At 41.9% G+C, this 26307-nt stretch overlaps 1 protein-coding gene across 5 annotated transcripts; it reads left to right on the top strand.

Moving 5' to 3' along the window:
• The first annotated feature begins 797 nt into the window (after window positions 1-797).
• Window positions 798-25201, top strand: LOC309648820 (uncharacterized protein). 5 transcript variants are annotated; one of them, XR_014256821.1, is made up of 5 exons: window positions 798-3007; window positions 5043-5081; window positions 16965-17040; window positions 17944-23023; window positions 24062-25201. XR_014256821.1 is itself a non-coding variant. In XM_082437918.1 (4 exons), the coding sequence occupies exons 1-4, from the start codon at window positions 2922-2924 to the stop codon at window positions 18087-18089; spliced, it is 321 nt and encodes a 106-aa protein (XP_082294044.1). In that variant the 5' UTR covers window positions 798-2921; the 3' UTR covers window positions 18090-20850. The 5 variants fall into 5 exon arrangements, 3 of the variants coding, with proteins under 3 accessions (XP_082294044.1, XP_082294046.1, XP_082294045.1); XM_082437918.1 differs by lacking the exon at window positions 24062-25201 and having other exon boundaries at window positions 16991-17040; window positions 17944-20850; XM_082437919.1 differs by lacking the exons at window positions 798-3007; window positions 24062-25201 and adding an exon at window positions 3018-3126 and having other exon boundaries at window positions 16991-17040; window positions 17944-20850.
• Window positions 25202-26307: the final 1106 nt, after the last annotated feature.

Raw genomic sequence — 26307 nt, 5'->3', positions numbered from 1 at the left:
TGCATAAAATCAAATATGACAAGATAGTATTAAGGAACCGAGGATGACTTTATGGAGCCAATGATTACAAAGCTCTCTTTGAAAAATCTGCTTGTATCTGACTTAGTGTTCTCAGCCTTACAGGTGAGAAAGGAAGGTCACTAGGATACTTTGGGGATCTTAAGAAGAAAAAGTTTACCCAAATCTATATGTACTGAAGGCAAAATCTGGTGGTGAATTCTCAGCTTTGCTTCCTAGCCTTGAGAAGCTTCAAAAGTCTGATCTAAGATTCCTTATTAGAAGTTACAGCAAAGGGACTTCCCTGGTGGCACAGTGGTTAAGAATCCGCCTGCCAATGCAGGGGACACGGGTTCGGTCCCTGGTCCGGGAAGATCCCACATGCCATGGAGCAACTAAGCCCACGTGCCACAACACTTAACCCCCGCTCCACAACTACTGAAGCCCACGTGCTCTAGGGCCTGCGTGCTGCAACTACTGAGCCCGCATGCTGCAACTACTGAAGCCTGCACACCTACAGCCTGTGCTCCGCAACAAGAGAAGCCACTGCAATGAGAAGCCCGCACACCGCAACGAAGAGTAGCCCCCACTCGCTGCAACTAGAGAAAGCCTGCACGCAGCAACGAAGTCCCAACGCAGCCAAAAAATATATATAAATAAATAAAAAGAAACTTTATTTAAAAAAAAGTTACAACAAAGCAAACTTTGAAAGGCCCACGTGGTAAATTACCATTCTTGCTGTGCTTATGTAAGTAAGGCCAAATCTAATAAGACCAAATCTAATAAGACTTGTTTATTTTGTAAACAAGATTCAAAAGCTGTATGACTCTACAGAGAAATTTTATGTTTCAAGTGCACCCCTGTGAGTTATTAGATTATAATCTTGTGCATTATCTTTGAGCTATTTTTCACCTCTTAGTAAACTCCATTTTATGTTCAACTTTGATATCTACCTGTACATTTTATCCTGCCTCTTGTACATTTTATCAATAATTAAAATTTCCAGTTTTTCTCCCATCTTCCTGACTTGGCATCACTAAGAACTAAAATTGCCCTTTTCCCAAAGCCGCACAAACTCAAGCTGGTCAACTTGATATAAACTTCAGATAAATCACCACAATATATTAACACATATATGTGGAATCTAGAAAAAGAGTGTAGATGATCCTATTTGCAAAGCAGAAATAGAGACACAGATGTAGAGGACAAATGTATGGGTACCAAGGGGGAAGGGGGAGGTGGGAAGAACTGGTAGATTGGGATTGACATATATACCTTACCGTGTATAAAACAGGTAACTAATGAGAACCTACTGTACAGCACAGGGAACTCTACTTGGTGCTCTGTGGTGACCTAAATGGGAAGGAAATCCAAAAAAGAGGAGATATATGTATACATAAGGCTGATTCACTTTGCTGTACAGAAGAAACTTACACAGCAGTGTAAAGCAACTATACTCCAATTAAAAAAAAAATCACCACCATAGGCCATGTACAGTCAACCTTTGTGCCTCCTGTTGTGTGAGCCACTGGAAAAAGTTCACCAGAGTATCCAATGCCATCACCAAAAACATTCAAACTGCAGAGGATGCTTTGAGCCCAACATCTATAAATCTCCTCGAATGATCGTCCTCAGAACTCAGCAATTAGGTTAACAGTCTGCTCCAACCATTAATCTTTGCTTTTATTTTCTTAGAAACTCCTTTCAGTAATGCCTGACTGCTAGCACCAGCCAGCAAATATCCTCTGCTACCAAGTCTCAATAAATGCTCAACTGGTCCTTAATGAACAAAAAGCAACAGAACAAGAAATGGACTTAGATTGTACAGGGGAAAGAAGAATGCCTCTTTTTTTCCTTGGACAGGAGGAGGGAATAACAAAGACTCTCCTGAATTAAACTTTAGTCAGACTCCTCAAGCCCTCTAGGCCTCGACTTTGACATCTTTCTATGTCTGGCCTGCACTGCCCGGTCACAGCAAAAATCTTGCTAAGTCAGTTTAGCCAGAATCCCCCACACTCCATATCTGATCAAATTTTCATCCTTCACCATCCCCCAGGAGCTACCTGATCACGCTGGCCTGCCTTCAGCAAGAATCTTATTGGCTCTTTTTAACTAGAATCTCCCTTAACCCCGAGGTTTCCTCTGAGTAATTTTCCATCCACTGACTGCCACTCTGTTCCTTGGCTATAAATCCCCACTTTCACTTGTTGTATTCAGAATTGAGCCCAGTTTGATACTGAAATCTAGTTCTCCATTGCAATAGTTCCTAAATAAAATGTTTTTATTACTTTAACTACTGTTTGTTTTTTAACATATGTAAGCATATGAATTAAGAAATACTATCAGGATAAAAGTGTTGCTTCTGGATTGGAAACAACCTCTGGCTATTCAGATTGGGAAGTTTTCCGTTTGATCCAGTGGCACGCTCAGCACCACCACTACGCACTTCATACCCCTCCCCCCATCATCCCCCTCACGACATTGTCTGGAGCTTTTTCTCTCTTGTCATTGACCAGATAAATTGAGGCTCACAACATTGAACTCTAAAGCTTCAGTCTACATATGTTTTTTAAAAAACATGATAATATTTATTAGCTCCCAGCTAACAGGGGGACACACTTTTGTACCAGACTGACATTGCGGTATTGCGCGTCTATTTCACTTTGTAGCTTTGGAGAACATAGGTAGCTAAAGATTTCTGTCATCCGTTGCATACTATATTCCATGGAAATCTGAGTGCGTACCTTTAAGAGGTGTGAAACCCCTGCACCTCTCATAGCCTCTGGGCATCATTACCCAGCACCCCGCCCCACCTTGGCGCATGCCCGGTAGCCAACAGTGGGCGTGCCTCGCCAAGGCCCGTGGCCAGCTGGGAACTACATTACCCAGATGGCCCCGCCCCGTGCGGCTGCGGGGCTGAACCAATGAAGGCCCTGGAGAGACGCCTTTCCGTGCGGGTGAAATGCTTCTGGACGGGACTTCCAGCGTTTTCTTGGCCGTGGTGCTTTTGGTTGGTTTTCATTCTGTTCACCTGATCTGATTCTCGAGTATATAATTGCTGGGGCCCAACATAAAGTGAGCTGGAGGTGTGAATGTTGTCCCATCTGATAGAGGCGGTTCTGACACTTGGTGAGAGCGCCGCTTGTGGTGACCCCTTGCCTGAACCACGCCGGGATGAGGGTCTGGCTGAGGCCGCAGCGCCCTGGCCTGGTTGTCTGCCGCTTCCGGCTCCGCTCTGTCTGCGGGCTTTGCTGGTGGTGTTTTCCCTGATGGAAACCACATAAGTTGCATTCCCCAAACCCTCACGCATGGGAACTGCCACCTCTGAATCCTAAAGACCCAAATGCGTGATGCCTGCTGAGTTCACTTTCAAGTCAGGCCGTTTGTGCAGGACTTGGCGCATTCCTGGGTGGGGTACCATTTCTGACACTCGGTGCGATTAAAGAGAAATAATGTTACAGCCAGAGGGACCGCGATGTGCAAAGGCTTGGAAGTGCAATTGAGTGGAGTATTTGGGAAACCTGGGGCCAGTCTCCTATCTACAGGAAACACACTGGGAGTGGCACAGCAGCCTGAGCAGTTAGGGCTTCACCTGAAAGTGCTGGTAGACGTGGAGGGTTTTGAACCTAGAGATAGGATTTTAAAACCTCCCAAAGTCAGCTCAAGGTAGATTGGACATGGGGGAGGCGTGATGAGAGTGAAAGTGGGAGACCTTGAGAAAAAGTTACAGCCACAGAATCCAGGAGAGTTACCACGAGGGCTGGACCAGAGCAGTAGCCAGAGAGGGGTGTGAAAGTAAAAAGTGCACTGGACAAAGTTAAACAGGCACGGAAGGCTTTATTCAAGATTGTTGGAATAGGGGAGAGAGACTGGACTCCGTTGAAACAAAAGGTGGGAGGGTTTTTAAGTGTTGGAGTGAGCTACTGGAAAAGTACTGGGGGACCTTAGATGGGGAGGTTGATCAATGGGATCTATGGATCATATTGGGTTATTCCTGAGTTTGTAAATCTTTTCCGCTATGATTAAGACATATGTTTCCTAATTGGTATCTTTTGAAATTAGGCTCCTTCCACAGAGACTGAGAGATAGGGGTGCTGTATCCTTCGATGTTTATATTCCAAGGAGATGATTCTCAAGTCCCTGAGAAAAACATTTCCTCGGTTGTGAAAGTGGCAAGAAGCTGGGAGAAGGTTTACATACATTTTAAAGGGCAGAGAAGGAATTTATAATTGCAAAGTAATAAAGTAAATGCTCTAAGAAGAAGGAGGTTAGGGGCCTATAGTCAGGAAGAAACCTGTCTAAAGTTTAGTCAAGCTGCAGGAATGTTAAGGCTGTCTCGGTGAGGGGGTAGAAGTGATACAAGGTAGACTTTGAGGATGGAGGACTATTTTAAGGATAGAGGACTACCATCTACCCACCAACCAAGGCCTATCCTCTCTACCCCCTCATTTTAATTTATGAACTTAAGAAACACCATCTATTTCAAAACTATGCAATCACTATTCTAAATGTGCATATAAAGGTAGTCTGTTAAAATTTAAAAAGTATGGATTTAACAAATTAAATTTATGAAAGCACTTAATATTTGGTTCACCTCTTAGTATATGACTAACCAGTATACTAACATACAAAAATCAAAAGTCTTAAATATCATATTCTCTTAAATGCTTAAAGGTAGCTGAAACACACATTCAAAATGTCAAAATCCATCCTTTCTTTGCATTGAGAACACTGACAAAAGCCTTAATTTTGTGTATAGTGATATGATATACTCAGCACTTAATATGTCCTAATATGTTTGTCCCAACACCAGCCCTGTGAGGTTGGCTCCATAACTGTTCCCATTTTACAGAAGACCCTGAGGCACAGAGGGGTTGAGTTGTCCAAGATCACACAGCTGATAAGAGGCTATACTAATGACTGAGGTTCCTAAGTTCGGCATTCAGATGGAGGTCACCTTGCTCCAGGGCAGAGATGAGAGATTGGATGAGCCCTTAAGACCCCACCATGGATGCCCACTGCTCACAGTCTTGTTCTTCTCACAGGGACCCATGGCTGCAGAAGTGCTTATGGACCACGCTCAGGTGAGCAGAGGGTATTTCAGGCCCTTGTCCAACCCATCTCCCACCCATATAGTCTCTGGGATTGTGGTGTCCTGGAACTCAGCACCTGCCGCCTTTCTGGCCACCGTGACTTAGGGCCCCTGGGTTTCCTGAGATTCAGGGTCCTGACCCCACACCAGGGGTTATATGAGGGGGGTTCCATTTCTGACAACCAATAGAATACTGTGTAGAAGTTTTTATAGTTACAGAGATCAACACTTGCAGATCCTTGTAGGTGGAACTGAGTTGGCATGATGCAGGGATCTACACATCCCCATCGTATCGGGTGGGACCAGAGAGCAGAGACACAGGAGTCAGGCCTTGAATGGCAGTCTAGGAACTGTTCTATTTTGAAGATGTTAGGAATCTTGGACCACTTGAAGTAGAGGGAGGTGATCTGAATCAGGTCTTATCAGACTCCCTCTGGTGGACTAGAGAACAGAAAGAAGGGGTGAGGGAGGAGGGTAATGAATAGACCAGCTGTGTATTGGTAATGACTGGATCAGGGTGTTGGCTGTGGAGGTGGGAGAAACTTATGGCTTCTGGAATTGTTTTTTTTTTTTTTTAACATCTTTATTGGAGTATAATTGCTTTACAATGGTGTATTAGTTTCTGCTTTATAACAAAGTGAATCAGCTATACATATACGTATGTTCCCATATCTCTTCCCTCTTGTGTCTCCCTCCCTCCCACCCTCCCTATCCCACCCCTCTAGATGGTCACAAAGCACCGAGCTGATCTCCCTGTGCTATGAGGCTGCTTCCCACTAGCTATCTATTTTACATTTGGTAGTGTATATATGTCCATGCCACTCTCTCACCCTGTCACATCTTACCCCTCCCCCTCCCCATATCCTCAAGTCCATTCTCTAGTAGGTCTGTGTCTTTATTCCCATCTTGCCACTAGGTTCTTCATGACCTTTTTTTTTTTCCTTAGATTCCATATATATGTGTTAGCATACTGTAATTGTTTTTCTCTTTCTGACTTACTTCACTCTGTATGACAGACTCTAATTCCATCCACCTCACTACAAATACCTCCATTTCATTTCTTTTTATGGCTGAGTAATATTCCATTGTATATATGTGCCACATCTTCTTTATCCATTCATCCGATGATGGACATTTAGGTTGCTTCCATGTCCTGGCTATTGTAAATAGAGCTGCAATGAACATTTTGGTACATGACTCTTTTTGAACTATGGTTTTCTCAGGGTATATGCCCAGTAGTGGGATTGCTGGGTCGTATGGTAGTTCTATTTGTAGTTTTTTAAGGAACCTCCATACTGTTCTCCATAGTGGCTGTATCAATTTACATTCCCACCAACAGTGCAAGAGTGTTCCCTTTCCTCCACACCCTCTCCAGCATTTATTGTTTCTAGATTTTTTGATGATGGCCATTCTGACCGGTGTGAGATGATATCTCATTGTAGTTTTGATTTGCATTTCTCTAATGATTAATGATGTTGAGCATTCTTTCATGTGTCTGTTGGCAGTCTGTATATCTTCTTTGGAGAAATGTCTATTTAGGTCGTCTGCCCATTTTTGGATTGGGTTGTTTGTTTTTTTGTTATTGAGCTGCATGAGCTGCTTGTAAATCTTGGAGATTAATCCTTTGTCAGTTGCTTCATTTGCAAATATTTTCTCCCATTCTGAGGGTTGTCTTTTGGTCTTGTTTATGGTTTCCTTTGCTGTGCAAAAGCTTTTAAGTTTCATTAGGTCCCATTTGTTTATTTGTGTTTTTATTTCCATTTCTCTAGGAGTTGGGTCAAAAAGGATCTTGCTGTGGTTTATGTCATAGAGTGTTCTGCCTATGTTTTCCTCTAAGAGTTTGATAGTGTCTGGCCTTACATTTAGGTCTTTAATCCATTTTGAGTTTATTTTTGTGTATGGAGTTAGGGAGTGTTCTAATTTCATACTTTTACATGTACCTGTCCAGTTTTCCCAGCACCACTTATTGAAGAGGCTGTCTTTTCTCCACTGTATATGCTTGCCTCCTTTATCAAAGATAAGGTGACCATATGTGCGTGGGTTTATCTCTGGGCTTTCTTTCCTGTTCCATTGATCTATGTTTCTGTTTTTGTGCCAGTACCAAACTGTCTTGATTACTGTAGCTTTGTAATATAGTCTGAAGTCAGGGAGCCTGATTCCTCCAGCTCCATTTTTCGTTCTCAAGATTGCTTTGGCTATTCGGGGTCTTTTGTGTTTCCATACAAATTGTGAATTTTTTTGTTCTAGTTCTGTGAAAAATGCCAGTGGTAGTTTGATAGGGATTGCATTGAATCTGTAGATTGCTTTGGGTAGTAGAGTCATTTTCACAATGTTGATTCTTCTAATCCAAGAACATGGTATATCTCTCCATCTATTTGTATCATCTTTAATTTCTTTCTTCAGTGTCTTATAATTTTCTGCATACAGGTCTTTTGTCTCCTTAGGTAGGTTTATTCCTGGATATTTTATTCTTTTTGTTGCAATGGTAAACGGGAGTGTTTTCTTAATTTCACTTTCAGATTTTTCATCATTAGTGTGTAGGAATGCAAGAGATTTCTGTGCATTAATTTTGTATCCTGCTACTTTACCAAATTCATTGATTAGTTCTAGTAGTTTTCTGGTAGCATCTTTAGGATTCTCTATGTATAGTATCATGTCATCTGCAAACAGTGACAGCTTTACTTCTTCTTTTCCGATTTGGAGTCCTTTTATTTCTTTTTCTTCTCTGATTGCTGTGGCTAACACTTCCAAAACTATGTTGAATAATAGTGGTGAGAGTGGGCAACCTTGTCTTGTTCCTGATCTTAGTGGAAATGGTTTCAGTTTTTCACCATTGAGGACAATGTTGGCTGTGGGTTTGTCATATATGGCCTTTATTATGTTGGGGAAAGTTCCCTCTATGCCTACTTTCTGCAGGGCTTTTATCATAAATGGGTGTTGAATTTTGTCGAAAGCTTTCTCTGCATCTATTGAGATGATCATATGGTTTTTCTCCTTCAATTTGTTAATATGATGTATCACGTTGATTGATTTGTGTATACTGAAGAATCCTTGCATTCCTGGAATAAACCCCATTTGATCATGGTGTATGATCCTTTTAATGTGCTGTTGGATTCTGTTTGCTAGTATTTTGTTGAGGATTTTTGCATCTATGTTCATCAGTGATATTGGCCTGTAGTTTTCTTTCTTTGTGACATCTTTGTCTGGTTTTGGTATCAGGGTGATGGTGGCCTCGTAGAATGAGCTGGGGAGTGTTCCTCCCTCTGCAATATTTTGGAAGAGTTTGAGAAGGATAGGTGTTAGCTCTTCTGTAAATGTTTGATAGAATTCGCCTGTGAAGCCATCTGGTCCTGGGCTTTTGTTTGTTGGAAGATTTTTAATCACAGTTTCAATTTCAGTGCTTGTGATTGGTCTGTTCATATTTTCTATTTCTTCCTGGTTCAGTCTCGGCAGGTTGTGCATTTCTAAGAATCTGTCCATTTCTTCCAGGTTGTCCATTTTATTGGCATAGAGTTGCTTGTAGTAATCTGTCATGATCGTTTGTATTTCTGCAGTGTCAGTTGTTACTTCTCCTTTTTCATTTCTAATTCTATTGATTTGAGTCTTCTCCCTGTTTCTCTTGATGAGTCTGGCTAATGGTTTATCAATTTTGTTTATCTTCTCAAAGAACCAGCTTTTAGTTTTATTGATCTTTGCTATTGTCTCCTTCATTTCTTTTTCATTTATTTCTGATCTGATCTTTATGATTTCTTTCCTTCTGCTAGCTTTGGGGTTTTTTTGTTCTTCTTTCTCTAATTGCTTTAGGTGCAAGGTTAGGTTGTTTATTCGAGATGTTTCCTGTTTCTTGATGTAAGCTTGTATTGCTATAAACTTCCCTCTTAGAACTGCTTTTGCTGCATCCCATAGGTTTTGGGTTGTCGTGTCTCCATTGTCATTTGTTTCTAGGTATTTTTTGATTTCCCCTTTGATTTCTCCAGTGATCACTTCGTTATTAAGTAGTGTATTGTGTAGCCTCCATGTGTTTGTATTTTTTACAGATCTTTTCCTGTAATTGATATCTAGTCTCATAGCATTGTGGTCGGAAAAGATACTTGATGCGATTTCAATTTTCTTAAATTTACCAAGGCTTGATTTGTGACCCAAGATATGATCTATCCTGCAGAATGTTCCATGAGCACTTGAGAAAAATGTGTATTCTGTTGTTTTTGGGTGGAATGTCCTATAAATATCAATAAAGTCCATCTTGTTTAATGTATCATTTAAAGCTTGTGTTTCCTTATTTATTTTCATTTTGGATGATCTGTCCATTGGTGAAAGTGGGGTGTTAAAGTCCCCTACTATGATTGTGTTACTGTCGATTTCCCCTTTTATGGCTGTTAGTATTTGCCTTATGTATTGAGGTGCTCCTATGTTGGGTGCATAAATATTTACAATTGTTATACCTTCCTCTTGGATCGATCCCTTGATCATTATATAGTGTCCTTCTTTGTCTCTTGTAATAGTCTTTATTTTAAAGTCTATTTTGTCTGATATGAGAATTGCTACTCCAGCTTTCTTTTGATTTCCATTTGCATGGAATATCTTTTTCCATTCCCTCACTTTCAGTCTGTATGTGTCCCTAGGTCTGAAGTGGGTCTCTTGTAGACAGCATATATACGGGTCTTGTTTTTGTATCCATTCAGCCAGTCTGTGTCTTTTGGTGGGAACATTTAACCATTTACATTTAAGGTAATTATCGATATGTATGTTCCTATTCCCATTTTCTTAAATGTTTTGGGTTTGTTATTGTAGGTGTTTTCCTTCTCTTGTGTTTCTTGCCTAGAGAAGTTCCTTTAGCATTTGTTGTAAAGCTGGTTTGGTGGTGCTGAACTCTCTCAGCTTTTGCTTGTCTGTAAAGGTTTTAATTTCTCCATCAAATCTGAATGAGATCCTTGCTGGGTAGAGTAATCTTCGTTGTAGGTTTTTCTCCTTCATCACTTTAAGTATATCCTGCCACTCCCTTCTGGCTTGCAGAGTTTCTGCTGAAAGATCAGCTGTTAACCTTATGGAGATTCCCTTGTGTGTTATTTGTTGTTTTTCCCTTGCTGCTTTTAATATGTTTTCTTTATATTTAATTTTTGATAGTTTGATTAATATGTGTCTTGGCATGTTTCTCCTTGGATTTATCCTGTATGGGACTCTCTGTGCTTCCAGGACTTGATTAACTATTTCCTTTCCTATATTAGGGAAGTTTTCCACTATAATCTCTTCAAATATTTTCTCAGTCCCTTTCTTTTTCTCTTCTTCTTCTGGGACCCCTATAATTCTAATGTTGGTGCGTTTAATGTTGTCCCAGAGGTCTCTGAGACTGTCCTCAATTCTTTTCATTCTTTTTTCTTTATTCTGCTCTGCAGTAGTTATTTCCACTATTTTATCTTCCAGGTCACTTATCCGTTCTTCTGCCTCAGTTATTCTGCTATTGATCTCTTCTAGAGTATTTTTAATTTCATTTATTGTGTTTTTCATTGTTGCTTGGTTCCTCTTTAGTTCTTCTACGTCTTTGTTAAATGTTTCTTGTATTTTGTCTATTCTATTTCCAAGATTTTGGATCATCTTTACTATCATTATTCTGAATTCTTTTTCAGGTAGACTGCCTATTTCCTCTTCATTTGTTAGGTCTGGTGTGTTTTGACCCTGCTCCTTCATCTGCTGTGTGTTTTTCTGTCTTCTCATTTTGCTTATCTTACTGTGTTTGGGGTCTCCTTTTCACAGGCTGCAGGTTTGTAGTTCCCGTTGTTTTTGGTATCTGTCCCCAGTGGCTAAGGTTGGTTCAGTGGGTTGTGTAGGCTTCCTGGTGGAGGGGACTAGTGCCTGTGTTCTGGTGGATGAGGCTGGAACTTGTCTTTCTGGTGGGCACGTCCACGTCTGGTGGTGTGTTTTGGGGTGTCTGTGGCCTTATTATGATTTTAGGTAGCCTCTCTGCTAATGGATGGGGCTCTGTTCCTGTCTTGCTAGTTGTTTGGCATAGGGTGTCCAGCACTGTAGCTTGCTGGTCGTTGTGTGAAGCTGAGTCTTGATGCTGAGATGGAGATCTCTGAGAGATTTTCACCGTTTGGTATTACGTGGAGCTGGGAGGTCTCTTGTGGACCCGTGTCCTGAAGTTGGCTCTCCCACCTCAGAGGCACAGCCCTGATGCCTGGCTGGAGCACCAAGAGCCTTTCATCCACACAGCTCAGAATAAAAGGGAGAAAAAGTAGAAACAAAGAGGATAAAATAAAATAAAATAAAGCTATTATGATAAAAAATAAGAAAAAAATTATTAAGAAAAAATTTATTAAGAAAAATTTTTTAAAATTTTTTAAAATAAATTTATTAATTTTTTATAATAAAAAATAAAAAATTATTAAGAAAAAAATTTTTTAAGAAAAAAATTTTTTAATTTTTTAAAATAAAAAAATTATTAAGAAAAAATTTATTAAGAAAAAAAAATTTTTTAATTTTTTAAAATAAAAATAAAAAAATTATTAAGAAAAAAATTTTTTAATTTTTCAAAATAAAAAATAAGGAAAAAATTTTTAAGAAAAAATTTATTAAGAAAAAAAATTTTTTTAAGTAAAAGAAAAACCAAAAATGGACGGACTGAACCCTAGGACAAATGGTGAAAGCAAAGCTATACAGACAAAATCTCACTCAGAAGCATACACATATACACTCACAAAAAAAGGAAAAGGGGAAGAATTAATATATCCTGCTCCCAAAATCCACCTCCTGAATTTGGGATGATTCGTTGTCTATTCAGGTATTCAACAGATGCAGGTACATCAAGTTGTTTGTGGAGCTTTAATCCACTGCTTCTGACGCTGCTGGGAGAAATTTCCCTTTCTCTTGTTTGTTCGTACAGCTCCCGGGGTTCAGCTTTGGATTTGGACCCACCTCTGCGTGTAGGTCGCCTGAGGGCGTCTGTTCTTCGCTCAGACAGGACGGGGTTAAAGGAGCAGCTGCTTTGGGGGCTCTGGCTCACTCAGGCCGGGGGGAGGGAGGGGTATGGATGTGGGGCGAGCCTGCTGCGGCAGAGGCCAGCGTGACGTTGCACAGCCTGAGGCGCGCCGTGCGTTCTCCTGGGGAAGTTGTCCCCGGATCACGGGACCCTGGCAGTGGCGGCTGTGGGAGGGAGGGGCGGTGTGGATAGTGACCTGTGCTCGCACACAGGCTTCTTGGTGGCGGCAGCAGCAGTCTTAGCGTCTCATGCCCGTCTCTGGGGTCTGCACTGATAGCCGCGGCTCACGCCCGTCTCTGGAGCTCGTTTAGGCGGCGCTCTGAATCCCCTCTCCTTGCGCACTGCGAAACAAAGAGGCAAGAAAAAGTCTCTTGCCTCTTCAGCAGCTGCAGACTTTTTCCCGGACTCCCTCCCGGCTAGCTGTGGTGCACTAACCCCTTCAGGCTGTGTTCACGCTGCCAACCCCAGTCCTGTCCCTGGGATCCGACCAAGCCCCCGCCCGCCCCGGTGGGTGAGCAGACAAGCCTCTCAGGGTGGTGAGTGCTGCTCGGCACCGATCCTCTGTGCGGGAATCTCTCTGCTTTACCCTCCGCACCCCTGTGGCTGCACTCTCCTCCGTAGCGCCAAAGCTTCCCCCCTCTGCTACCCGCAGTCTCCGCCCGCGAAGGGGCTTCCTAGTGTGTGGAAATCTTTCCTCCTTCACAGCTCCCTCCCACTGGTGCAGGTCCCGTCTCTATTCTTTTGTCTCTGTTATTTCTTTTTTCTTTTGCCCTACCCAAGTACATGGGGAGTTTCTTGCCTTTTGGGAGGTCTGACGTCTTCTGCCCGCGTTCAGTGGGTGTTATGTAGGAGCAGTTCCATGTGTAGATGTATTTCTACTGTATCTGTGGGAAGGAAGGTGATCTCTGTGTCTTACTCTTCCACCATCTTGCCCAGACCCCCCTGCCTCAGTTATTCTATTGGTTCCTTCTAGTGTATCTTTCATTTCAGTTATTGTGTTGTTCATCTCTGTTTGTTCTTTAGTTCTTCTAGATCTTTGTTAAACATTTATTGTATTTTCTCAAACTGTGCCTCCATTCTATTTCTGAGATTCTGGATCATCTTTACTATCACTACTCTGAATTCTTTTTCAGGTGGGCTGCCTATTTCCTCTTCATTTATTTGGTCTTGTAGGTTTTAACCTTGCTCCTTCATCTGTGACGTATTTTTTTGTCGTCTTTTTTTTTTTTTTTTGATGGGTGGGACTGTGTTCCTGTCTTACTGGTTGTTTGGCCTGAGGCTTCCAGCACTGGAGTTTGTAGGCCGGTCGCTCAGGGGTTCCTCCCATCTCCTTGGGCATTGAGGTCCCCCACCAGCGTCTGGCAGGTGCCCTAGTTGTGGGGAGATGCAAACTCCATGTCCTCCCCCATTGCCATCTTGACCTAGAGCCAGCAGATATTGTTTTGAGAATGGCTGGTGGTGTCCTTGAGTCTGTTACAGTTCAGTAAACCTCAAGTTCTCTGTAATGCAGGAACACCTCTGAAACCACATCAATAATGGCCGACCCCCTCCATTTTGACTGCATGCACCACAGTTACTCCATTTTGATTTTTAAATACATTATTTTCTTTAATGGTGAAAGCAGATCTACAATGCATGTTTGACAGGCCTCAAAATAGGATGTTCTAGTTAGCATAAAGTTCAAGCCAAATCTCATATAAGCTAGAATGACTTCCCATACCTCAATATGTGAAAATTTCTTCCATCACCTTCCTCTTTGGAGGAGTGATCCAGGTGCTTTCTGGCTCAGCCTCAGTGGGCTGCCAGAAAGTTCAGCAAAGGAAGAGCTTCATGAAGGCCATTGGCCCAGTTCTCCAACCTCACTGAAAACAGAGAAGAGGCAGGGAAGAAAGGTGTTAGATATGCTGTCAGGAATTCTCTACCCACATCTCCAGTTGTAGGCTCTGTAAACAAAATTCCAATGTTCCTATTGCTGCCATTGTTTTGGGGTCCAGGTGAGCTGCCCCAACCTCCTAAGCTTCTTTGAAAGCTTCTTTGATGAATTGAAATGGATATAATATCTGGACAATACAAAGGAGAGGCAACATTATAAAGAGTAGGCAAAATATATAGACAAGGAAGTATAACAGCTAGACATACTTTAATAAAAAGAAAGTATGTGCGTGCGCGCGCACACACACACACACACACACACACACACACACACACACACACACACACACACACACACACACACACACACACACACTGGACCTGAGCTCTTCCACCCATAGGCACTAACCAGACTGTAGGGAATAATCTGTGCAGAGATATCTCTCAATTAGTGGAGATGGGAACCAGTGGAGAAATAGCCTAGCCTTCCCACCCTTTGGTGGGAAAATTCTGAGGATGCTCCTCTTGATATCTCAAAGGGTCCTTAGCATGTGGGGCACACCAAGGAATACTATATTGGCCTATATGCTGGGTGGCACAGAAGGTTGCCAGATTTGAATGGGACCTAGAGCTTAGCAGCTGATCCAGCAGATCCTATTGTGTTGGAAATATCAGTGTTGGGAAAAAATGCAGTCTGGTTTTGATGCCAAGACCCAGTGGAAGAATCACAATGCAGATCCCTGACTCTGGAGCAAGGCCATGCCTTCTATAGCAGAGAATTAGAAACCTTTTTAGAAACAGCTTCTGGTGTATTACTAAGCCCTAGTAAAAATGTATTGCCTGACCATGGGGCACTAATTGACCATGCATCTGGAACTGCCTTTTATGAACTAGGGTTCTGTTCAACAAACGTGAAGAGACCCAGCAGGTGTTCATCATAAAATGGAAATGGCACATCCAGGATTGAGCCTGAGCAAGATCAGAGTTCAAAAATAAGTTACATAAGCAGGTAGCATATATAACACATGTCCACAAAAACCACCATATTTGCATCCCTAACTCAGTTCACTCCTATAGCCTTAGAAGGGGTCTGTATGACCAGTTGAAGAAAGTGAATGGGTCATTTCCGTGTGTAGATGCATTAGAGCCATATTCTGAAACAGCACTGAAAGACAGTGAAGAGCAAAAAAATCCCATTTAGTTGAGCTGTAAGCAGAGCACCTGGTCATCCACTTTATGAGGAAGAAGTGGCCTGAAGTAAGGAGGTATATAGATTGCTGGGCAGTGGCTAATAGCCTGGATGTCTGGTCAGAAACCTTGAAAGAAAAGAACTGGATGACTGGAGACTGGGAGTTTTGGATAGAGGCATACAGCTGAAATATGGAAGTGGGTATGAAATATAAAGATTTTTGTATCAGTTTAACATCCATTGAAAGCATCCACTATGGAGCAGACAATGAACAAACAAATAGATAAAATGACTCAGCCAGTGACAGTAATCTACATCATCTGCAGCTCTGTAACTAGCACAATGGGCACATGAATGAAGTGCCCAACACAGTAGAGATGGAGTCTAGCCCATCAGCTCAATAACATCAACATATACGTATCAAGTTAGCTACTACTGCTAATGGCCAACTCAAGACAAGTCCTTGAGGAGGCAAAATGGCCACTTTGTGGAAAGTTGTCTATATGTGACCCCTTCCATTCTGGAAGAGTGACCACTTCATCCTCAAAAGAATATATACCTAGGCAGAACACTCTATGACATAAATCACAGCAAGATCCTTTTTGACCTACCTCCTAGAGAAATGGAAATAAAAACACAAATACACAAATAAACAAATGGGACCTAATGAAACTTAAAAGCTTTTGCACAGCAAAGGAAAACATAAACAAGACCAAAAGACAACCCTCAGAATGGGAGAAAATATTTGCAAATGAAGCAACAGACAAAGGATTAATCTCCAAAGTTTACAAGCAGCTTATGCAGCTCAATATCAAAACAACAAACAACCAAATCCAAAAATGGGCAGAAGACCTAAATAGACATTTCTCCAAAGAAGATATACAGATTGCCAACAAACACATGAAAGGATGCTCAACATCACTAATCATTAGAGAAATGCAATCAAAACTACAATGAGGTATCACCTCACACCAGTCAGAATGGCCATCATCAAAAAAATCTACAAACAATAAATGCTGGAGAGGGTGTGGAGAAAAAGGAACCCTCTTGTACTGTTGGTGGGAATGTAAATTGATACAACCACTATGGAGAACAGTATGGAGGTTCCTTAAAAAACTACAAATAGAACTACCATACGACCCAGCAATCCCACTACTGGACATATATCCTGAGAAAACCATAATTCAAAAAGAGTCATGTACCACAATGTTCATTGCAGCTCTATTTACAATAGCCAGGACATGGAAGCAACCTAAGTGTCCATCGACAGATAAATGGATAAAGAAGATGTAGCACATATATACAATGGAATATTACTCAGCCATAAAAAGAAACAAAATTGTGTTATTTGTAGTGAGGTGGATGGACCTAGAGTCTGTCATACAGAGTGAAGTAAGTCAGAAGAGAAAAACAAACCATATGCTAACACATATATATGGAATCTAAAAAAAAAAAAAAGAGGTTCTGAAGAAACTAGGGGCAGGACAGGAATAAAGATGCAGACGTAGAGAATGGACTTGAGGACACAGGGAGGGGGAAGGGTAAGCTGGGACGAAGTGAGAGAGTGGCATGGACATACATACACTACCAAATGTAAAATAGTTAGCCAGTGGGAAGCAGCCACATAGCACAGGGAGATCAGCTCGGTGCTTTGTGACCACCTAGAGGGGTGGGATGGGGAGGGTGGGAAGGAGACGCAAGAGGGAGGAGATATGGGGATATATATACATGTATAGCTGATTCACTTTGTTATAAAGCAGAAACTAACACTCCATTGTAAAGCAATTATACTCCAATAAAAATGTTAACAAAAAAAAAAGAATATGTACCTGTCCCAGGGATGGGTTTGTTTTCCTGCTCACAGACCGTCTGCCAGCACCACTATCTGTGGCACGTGGAACGTCTCATCTACAGGTGTGGAATCCTACACCACATAACATCTGACCAAAGACCTCTCACAGTGCAGAGGTTGAGGAAGTGGACCCAGTACTGTGGAACTTACTGGTCATTTCACATACCATACCTTTAAGAAGCAGCTGTCCCTAAGTTACTGGAATGGCCTACTGAAATCACAGCTGAAGCACCAGCTCAGAGGCCACACTCCGCAAGGATGGAGTGCCATACTTTGGGATACAATATATGCATTAAATCAGTGATATTTCTATGTGGTTCCATGTCCCTATCAGGAATAATACATAGGTCTGGGAACCAAGGACTAGAAGCAGAAGTGACCCTACTTGCTATAATCAATCCCAGTGGCCCACTTGGGAGCATTTTGCTTACAGTACCCACACGTTTAGGATCTTTTTGGTTAGTTGTCCTAATTCTAAAGGAGGTCACTATTGACAGGGATACAGCATGGATCCCTTTGAACTATGAGTTATGGCTGCACCCAGGGAACTTTGGACTCCTTCTGTCCAAGGAATAGCAAGCAGGAATAGTAGTGATTAACTCAGCAGAGGTAATTGATCTTGATGAGCAGAGGAAGGTAGGACTTCTTTTTTACAATGAAGGGGGGAAAAGAATGTGTGTAACTCCAGTGATCACTTAGGTAGCTCTTGATACACCTTGCCCAAATGTTACTGTGAACGGACATGTGAAGAAACCTCAGCCTGTGAAGCGTATGATTACTAAGGGCTCATTCCCCTTTAGAATAAAGAGTTGGGTCACACCCACCACTAAATTTGCCACCAAGACCTGCTGAGGTGATAGCAGAGGGTGAACAAAATGTAAAGTGGATGTTAGAAGAGTGAGTACCACTTGTGACCCCCAGACATATAACAGTAATGGTGTCTGGGGTTCTTTTCATCAACTCAGGAATGGAGATCCTCAGGAACAATGGAGGAACTGCTCATGAATGTACATGGACAAGTGGATCTATGCAGCACCAGCGTAGCCATGGAAGTGCCCTGCTCGGATATTCCTTCAAGAGATCCTGTTGGGGCTGGAGCACAACTGATTGACAGCCTCCAGGTGCTGTGCTCTTAGATCCACCAGAATTTGTTCTAGGTCTCACTTCCCCTGGGATGTTCCCATCTAATGATATGCATCGCAGAGGTATGAGAACCTTGCCCTTCCTGCCCAATGGGATAATCTTCTAGAGGGTAAATATGGCTCCAGGATCCCCCATTGTCTTGGTCAAGAATTTCTCCTAACTGTGCTGAGGTGTGAGGCATTTTCTACCCAATCCTTCCTTCTGTCTCTCCTTTCTCATGTGTTCCACATGCACTGAGTTCTGAAAGCTCTGTGTTCCTCTTGTTCCCCTTTATCCTTTGAAGATGTGTTGCCCCCACAAATCTCTTGCAAGTCTCATCCTGTCGTGGTATCTTCTCCTTGGAGGACATTTGCACTGATGTAGCATGTTATATGATGGTTTTGGACAAAATATTATTTCTAGTTATGGTGCTTATACATACTTTACTACCACCATAGCATTTGAATAAAAATCCTTTCTTCATATTTTTAAAGTACCTGTCCACTTCCACTTGGAAACTAAACAGCATCAGTGGCAAGCTGGCAGTTTTAGAAAGTGGACTTCTAGATCTAAAATGTTTTCATAGATAAGCCATCAATGCTCTTGTTATCTACTATTAGCTTTTAAAACATTTCTGATTTCCACCAAAAAATTTGCATATGGAAATCTACAATTAGATTTGCTATCTGCCACCAATTGCAGCCCTCACTTCACTAACTGAAAGAGCCCAGAAGATCTCATCTCCTTAGTCTAAATTGATCTATTTCTTAAATGATTAATTCAGAGACTCTTCTCTCAGATGAAAGGCACTATGTTATAGTTCTATTGTATCAATGCTCTAAAATCCAATTTATGGGTCTACCTCTGAACCTCCAGTATATAAAATTTTCTGCTATCTCCATTTCTGATAGCTTATTCCTATATTCTCTTACTCTCTTCCCTTACATAGATTGTTTGACTTAATTCAACCATATATGTGGTAATATCAAATTAATCTAACTCTCTGGGTTCTCAGGGAAGCAGACACTGAGATGGCAATGGCCACACATGACATTTATTTGGAATGGTAGCTGTGGGAGGCAGAGGAAGTAAAAGAAATAGATAATCTGAACAGATCAATACTAGCAATGAAATTGAATCAGTAATCAAATACTCACAACAAATAAAAGACCAGGACCATACAGTTTCCCAGGGGAATTCTACCAAACACCTAAAGAAGAGTTAATGCCTATCCTTCTCAAACTACTTTTAAAAACTGTAAAGGAGTGAACACTTCCAAACTCATTCTATGAGGTCAGCATGACCCTATACCAAACCAGACAAAGACACTACAAAAAAAAAGAAAACTACAGGACGATATCTCTGATGAATATAGGAACAAAAATCCTCAACAAAATATTAGTAAAACATATTCAACAATATATAAAAAAGTTCATACACCATGATCAACTGGATTTATTCCAGAGATGCAGGGATGGTTCAATACCTGTAAGTCAATCAATGTGATACACCACATTAACAAAAGCTACAGTAATCAAAACAGTATAGTACTGGCACAGAAACAGACACATATATCAATGGAACAGAATAGAGAACCCAGAAATAAACCCATGCACTTATGGATAGTTAATCTACAACAAAGAATACACAATGGGAAAAAAGTCTCTTCAATAAGTGGTGGTGGGAAAACTAGACAGTTACATGTAAAAGAATGAATTTAGAACACTCTCTATGACCATATACAAAAATAAACTCAAAATGGATCAAAGACCTAAATTTAAGACCAGAAACCATAAAACTCTTAGAAGAAAACATAGGCAAAACACTCTTTGACATAAATTGCAGCAATATTTTTTTGGATCTGTCTCCTAAGGCAAAGGAAACAACAGTAAAAATAAACAAGAGGGACCTAATTAAACTTAAAAACTTTTGCGCAGCCAAAGAAACCATCAATAGGAACTTCCCTGGTGGCGCAGTGGTTAAGACTCCATGCTCCCAATGCAGGAGGCTCGGGTTTGACCCCTGGTCAGAGAACTAGATCCCACATGCATGCCGCAACTAAGGAGCCCAACTGCCGCAACTAAGACCCAGTGCAACCAAATAAATAAATAAATAAATAATTGAAAAAAAGAAACCATCAACAAAATGAAAAGCCAACCTACAGAATGGGAAAAATATTGCAAATGATATGTCCAATGAGGGGTTAATATACAAAATATATAAACAGCTCATACAACTCAATATCCAAAAAACAACCTGATTAAAAAACGGACAGAAAACCTGAGTAGACATTTTTCCAAATAAAACACACAGATGGCCAACAGGCACATGAAAAGATGCTCAACAGCACTAATTATCAGAGAAATGAAAACCAAAATCACAAGAAGTTGGGCTTCCCTGGTGGCGCAGTGGTTAAGAATCTGCCTGCCAATGCAGGGGACACGGGTTTGAGCCCTGGTCCGGGAAGATCCCGCATGCCGCGGAGCAACTAAGCCCATGTGCCACAGCTACTGAGCCTGCACTCTAGAGCCCGCGAGCCACAACTACTGAGCCCGCGTGCCACAACTACTGAAGTCCACGTGCCTAGAGCCCGCACTCCGCAACAAGAGAAGCCAGTGCAATGAGAAGCCCGTGCACCGCAACGAAGAGTAGCCCCCACTCACCACAACCAGAGAAAAGCCTGTGCGCACCAACAAAGACCCAACGCAGCCAAAAATAAAATTAAATAAATAAATACATTTTATTTAAAACACACACACACACACACACACACACACACACAAGAAGAGACCACCTCACAGCCGTCAGAATCGCTATCAACAAAAAGACCAAAAATAATAAATGTTGATGAAGATGTGGAGAAAAGGGAACCCTTGTACACTATTGATGGGAATTGGTGCAGCCAGTATGGTAAACAGTATGGAGGTTTCTCAAAAAACTAGAAATAGAATTACTATATGATCCAGCAATTCCACTCCTGGGAATGTACCCAAAGAAAACAAAAACATTAGTTCAAAAAGATACATGCACTCTAATGTTCATAGCAGCATTATTTATAACAGGAAAGATATGGAAGTAACCTAAGTGTCCATCAACAGATGAATGGATAATGAAGATGTGAGATATATATAGAGAGATATATAGAGAGATATATATATACACATATATGTATAATATAATATTACTCAGCCATAAAAAAGAATGAAATTTTGCCATTTGTGACAACATGGATGGGCATGGAGGGTTTTATGCTTCGTGAAATGAGTCAGAGAAAGCCAAATACTGTATGTTATCAGTTATGTGGAATCTAAGCAATAAAAAAAAATGAATGAATATAACAAAACAGAAACAGACTTACAGATATAGAAATCAAACTAGTGGTTACTTGTAGGGAGACGGAAGGGGGAGGGGCAGAGTAGGGATAGGGGATTAAGAGGTACCAACTACTATGTATAAAATAAATAAGCTACAAGGATATATTGTATAGAACAGGGAATATAGCCAATATTTTATAATAACTTTAAATGGAGGATAGGGACTTCCCTGGCAGTCCAGTGGTTAAGACTCCTTACTTCCACTGCAGGGGGTACCGGTTCGATCCGTGATCAGGGAACTAAGATCCTGCAAGCCACACAACATGGCCAAAAAAGAAAAAATGGAGGATAATCTATAAAAATATTGAATGACTATGTTGTGCACTTGAAACTAGTATAATATTGTATACTTCAATAAAAAAAAATCCAAGGAAGAAAAATGTTTTGTGTGTGCAGGTAATTTATTTTATTAGCATTCTACAGTATAAAATAATCAGAAGCTCCTGAGCTAACTTAGAGAACGAACTTATGGTTACCAGGGGGGAAGGATGGGGGGGAAGGGATAGTTAGGGAGTTTGGGATTGACATGTACACACTGCTGTTTTTAAAATGGATAACCAGCAAGGACCTACTGTATAGCACAGGGAACTCTGCTCAATGTTATGTGGCAGCCTGGATGGGAGGAGAGTTTGGGGGAGAATGGGTACATGTATATGTATGGCTGAGTCCCTTTGCTGTACACCTGAAACTATCACAACATCGTTAATCGGCTATACTCCAATATAAAATAAAAAGTTAAAAAAAAAAGGACAAGCTCCTGAGATAATCTGACTCTAAAGAGGAAAATAAGTAAAACATTATTTTATTGACAGAATAGAATAACTCACCACCATCCAAATATCATAACTGTGGTGACTGAATTAAATTGGAGAGTGCTTATTTTATTAGATTGGACAAAATTAAATTGCAAATATTTGACCAGTTTTGACTTAGAGGAGTGGCAATTTCATATAGTTCAAACTAAGATAAAGTTTGTGCAAAAAGCATAATGCTACAGTCTACGCTGTCATTTCCGTGGGAAACTGTGATATGATTTTATGTAAGTTTGTGAACAAAGGCAGGATGGGAAATAGCAAAATGTAAATGTGACTGGTTCAACTGTAGTTGGAATTTTTTCTTAGAAAAAGTATTTGTTCCATTATTGTATATTATTCTTCATCTTAGAAAGATGCATTCATTCCATAACTGCTATTTGGAAAAAGATGAACACTCCAATTTGTATTTCATTTATGTGGGCTACGTAGGATATTGAGTGTTTTCCTTACTTAAATCCTTTTGCTATTAAGAGATGGAGAAAAGACTCCCTTAAAGTTGGTAATTCACCAGAGACATGAGGTCAGAGAGCAGAGAACAGAGTGCTGAATGTATAGGAGGAAAAATAACATGTGTTAACTGGTAACAGAATTAATGGATTGTGCTAGTAACTGGCTAGATGTTCATCAATTTCTTTTTCTCTTTTTGGATCCCTGGGAGGACAGCACATCTCAGATTCTCTTACACTTAACTTGGACCATGAAAATGACTTGGTGCCAATGGGAAATGGGCAGAGGTAATTATGAAATTCTGTCTTCATTAGGCTTTCTCATTTGTGCTTCTTCCCAGGGTGGCCTTCTTATTCCCCAGTGGTTCCAGTTTTCCCACCTTCCCTGGATTTAGTACTCTCTTGGAGGTTGCAGGTTCCAGTGATGGGCAGAAAGTGTCTTGGTTAGGATGGGACTTAGAGACCCTGAGCCACTGGACATCAGGCTGGTCATCTCATGTCCACACATTTGTGCCTGAGTCTGGCTGCCATAAAGACTGGAAGGGAAGCAGGGGCAACTGGTTCCTGAGAATAAGACGTGAATGTCAGCTTATATCACAAACTTGAAACCATATCAACTACACTCTCCACTTTGGCCTGAGGCCACTAATTCCAGATGTTCTCAAGGGTTGAGTCACGTGGCCTACAAGAATACATCCTTGCATAATTGGTCTATCTTTAATTTATGAAACTTCCTGCATGTGCTGTTTTAAAAAATTAATGTGTCAAATGGTACCAAAGTGTGCATTTTGTAAAAATTTTAAACATTACCTATGAAGCTGCTTGCTGAGGCAGGAGTCGTATTTTATGTTTTGACAAATATCACCAGCGACACTGCAAACACTTATTTCTGCCCCACCCTATGACAGGAGGATATTCAACACCCTTGTGGTTATAGTACTGATAATAACAGTTAAATAACAGCACTAAGTGTGGGCCAGACCCTGGGCTTTTCATGTCACCTCCCATGAAATAAGTTTCCCATTTTAGCCACTGGAATCTTAGAGTCAGTGTTAAAACTTGAGTGAACATCAGAAAGCCCGTAAGGGCATAAAGCAGAGTGCTGGGCTCCCCCAGAATTTTGACTCAGTTGGTGTGGGGTGGAGCCCAAGAACTTGCATTTCTTACAAGTTGCCAGGTGATGTTGATTCTGCTCTTTCAGGTACTACATTTAAGAACTCCTGAACTGGAGGAAAATTTGCTGTCATTATACTAATGCCCTGGAGTGAGGTATTATCTTTACAAGTCAGTCTCCAGAGTCTCAGAGAAGTTCATTTTCTTGTCCAGGACCACACAGACTGGAAGGACAGAGGCTTGATGTAGAGACCGTGACTACCCAAAACCCATCAGGACTCGTGTGTCCAAGGTGCAAGTCACTGGTGGAGATTTGGAGGCCAGGTGTGGCCCGCAGTGGCCCTGAAAATCTGGGTATGACCCTTTAAGAGGAAGCAAAGCCTCACTCCGTAGGTGGAATCTAGAGACATTTTTCCCAGGGACCCTCCTGGTGCCTGCTGGCCTTTTCCAGAAACTATAAGTTCTCCCCTAGTGAAACTGTACAGGACCCCGGGGCGGGGGGGAGGTGCCACCGGGGTACAAAAGCCTTTCCACATCCCCATTTCTTGTTTGTAGAAAAGGGCTTTAGTCTCCTAGACCTTCCCTGAATTCCAAAGAACAAAGTCAAACTGTTACTAACCAGGGAAGTGAGAGAAGGCAGAAACAAAGGAAAAGCAAGCCCAACATAGTCTTTCCATGATTGTTAGCTGAAACAAATGCCTTGATTTATGACCCCAAACTGCTAAGATAACATCCTGTGGCTTTAAACAGCTGCCCCCAAGTGGACTTAAAATTGATGACACCAGGAGGGTCAATCAAGAACTGAAAACTCCTGAACCATCAGGAGGGCTCTAAGTGAATAATAAAATGCCTCAACCATTGCTTTTGCTCTCTCCTAGAAAGAAGTTAAGGGATCACAAGACCATGATCTAGTTTGCTTTGCAGGAGCACATAGATCAATCATATTCACCAGTAACACACGGAGTCACAAGACAGTCCTGGGAAGTCTGCAAATGAGGTCTTATCAGGAAGCTGAACTCACAAAGACTCCCTGCCCTTTACCTTTTTGCCTTTAAAAACCTTGCACCCTGGCCAGCCAGCAAGATGGATTTGAGACGAGTCTCGGTCTCCCATCTTCGGAGTTGGCACCTCCTCGACTAATGAACCTTTCTCTGCCCCAAATTCCAGCCTTTTGTTTGGCTTCACTGCGTCTGGCACACGTAGCTTGGTAGGATGCCCCACAAAAACTGCATTACTAAGAATCCTGGGCATCGACCCGGGTGTGGACGAATCACAGCCCAGATGGGGAGTGTTTTTGTAGTCTGTAGGAGTGGGGATGCGACTTCTGGCATTTAGGTCATTTAGCTGGGGACTGGTGGCAGGAAGGACAGTAACGAAGGTGAGACCCATCACCACGCCCCTGTACAAGCAACATCCCCCAGTGACGTCTTCAGTTTCCTGAGACTCTTGATCCCTGACTGGGTTGAGCTCCCTTCTTCCTCCTCCCCCTCACCTCCGTCCCCCACCCCTGCCCCTGGGTGGCGCCCTGAGTCTTGTGTGAATCTTTTTTTTTTTTTTAATAAATTTATTTATTTTATTTATTTATTTTTGGCTGCGTTGGGTCTTCGTTGCTGCGCGCGGGCTTTCTCTAGTTGTGGCAAGCGGGGGCTACTCTTCATTGCGGTGCGCAGGCTTCTCATTGCGGTGGCTTCTCTTGTTGCGGAGCACGGGCTCTAGGCACGTGGGCTTCAGTAGTTGTGGCACGTGGGCTCAGTAGTTGTGGCTCGTGGGCTCTAGAGCGCAGGCTCAGTAGTTGTGGCGCATGGGCTTAGTTGCTCTGCAGCACGTGGGATCTTCCCAGACCAGGGCTTGAACCTGTGTCCACTGCATTGGCAGGCGGATTCTTAACCACTGTGCCACCAGGGAAGCCCCTCGTGTGGGAATCTTAATCTTAGTGGAGCAGGGGCACTGAGACTCCCATCCAGAGCAGGGGTGAAGGGGTCTGTTGAGTTGAAGGACCTGCTCCATTCGCCTGCCTCTCACTACCTCATTCTGCCCACAGGGTCCCTCACACTCTTGAGCTCCCACTTTCTTGGTCCTGGTGCACACTATAGGGATTTATGCTGAGACTTCCCCTCTCCCTGTTCTTGTTGAACAGAAACAAATCCAGACTTCAATAAGGAGAGACTATTCAAAAAGACTGCCCAGCGATAGAACTCGATCTCAGAAATCTGCAAGCAGGGACTTCCCTGGTGGTGCAGTGGTTAGGACTCTGCGCTCCCAATGCAGGGGGCCTGGGTTCGATCCCTGGTCAGGGAACTAGATCCCATGTGCATGCCGCAACTAAGGAGCCTGCCTGCCGCAACTAAGACCCGGCACAACCAAATAAAAATAAATAAATATACATATAGAAGTCTGCAAGCATCTCAACAGAAAAACAGCTTTTCTTTTATAGGGAGGGGTAAGCAAAAGCAGAAAGT

The sequence above is a fragment of the Balaenoptera physalus genome, assembly GCF_965194825.1.
Source record: "Balaenoptera physalus genome assembly, chromosome: 19".
NCBI lineage: Eukaryota > Metazoa > Chordata > Mammalia > Artiodactyla > Balaenopteridae > Balaenoptera > Balaenoptera physalus.
This window is presented reverse-complemented; position numbering and strand designations above follow the sequence as displayed.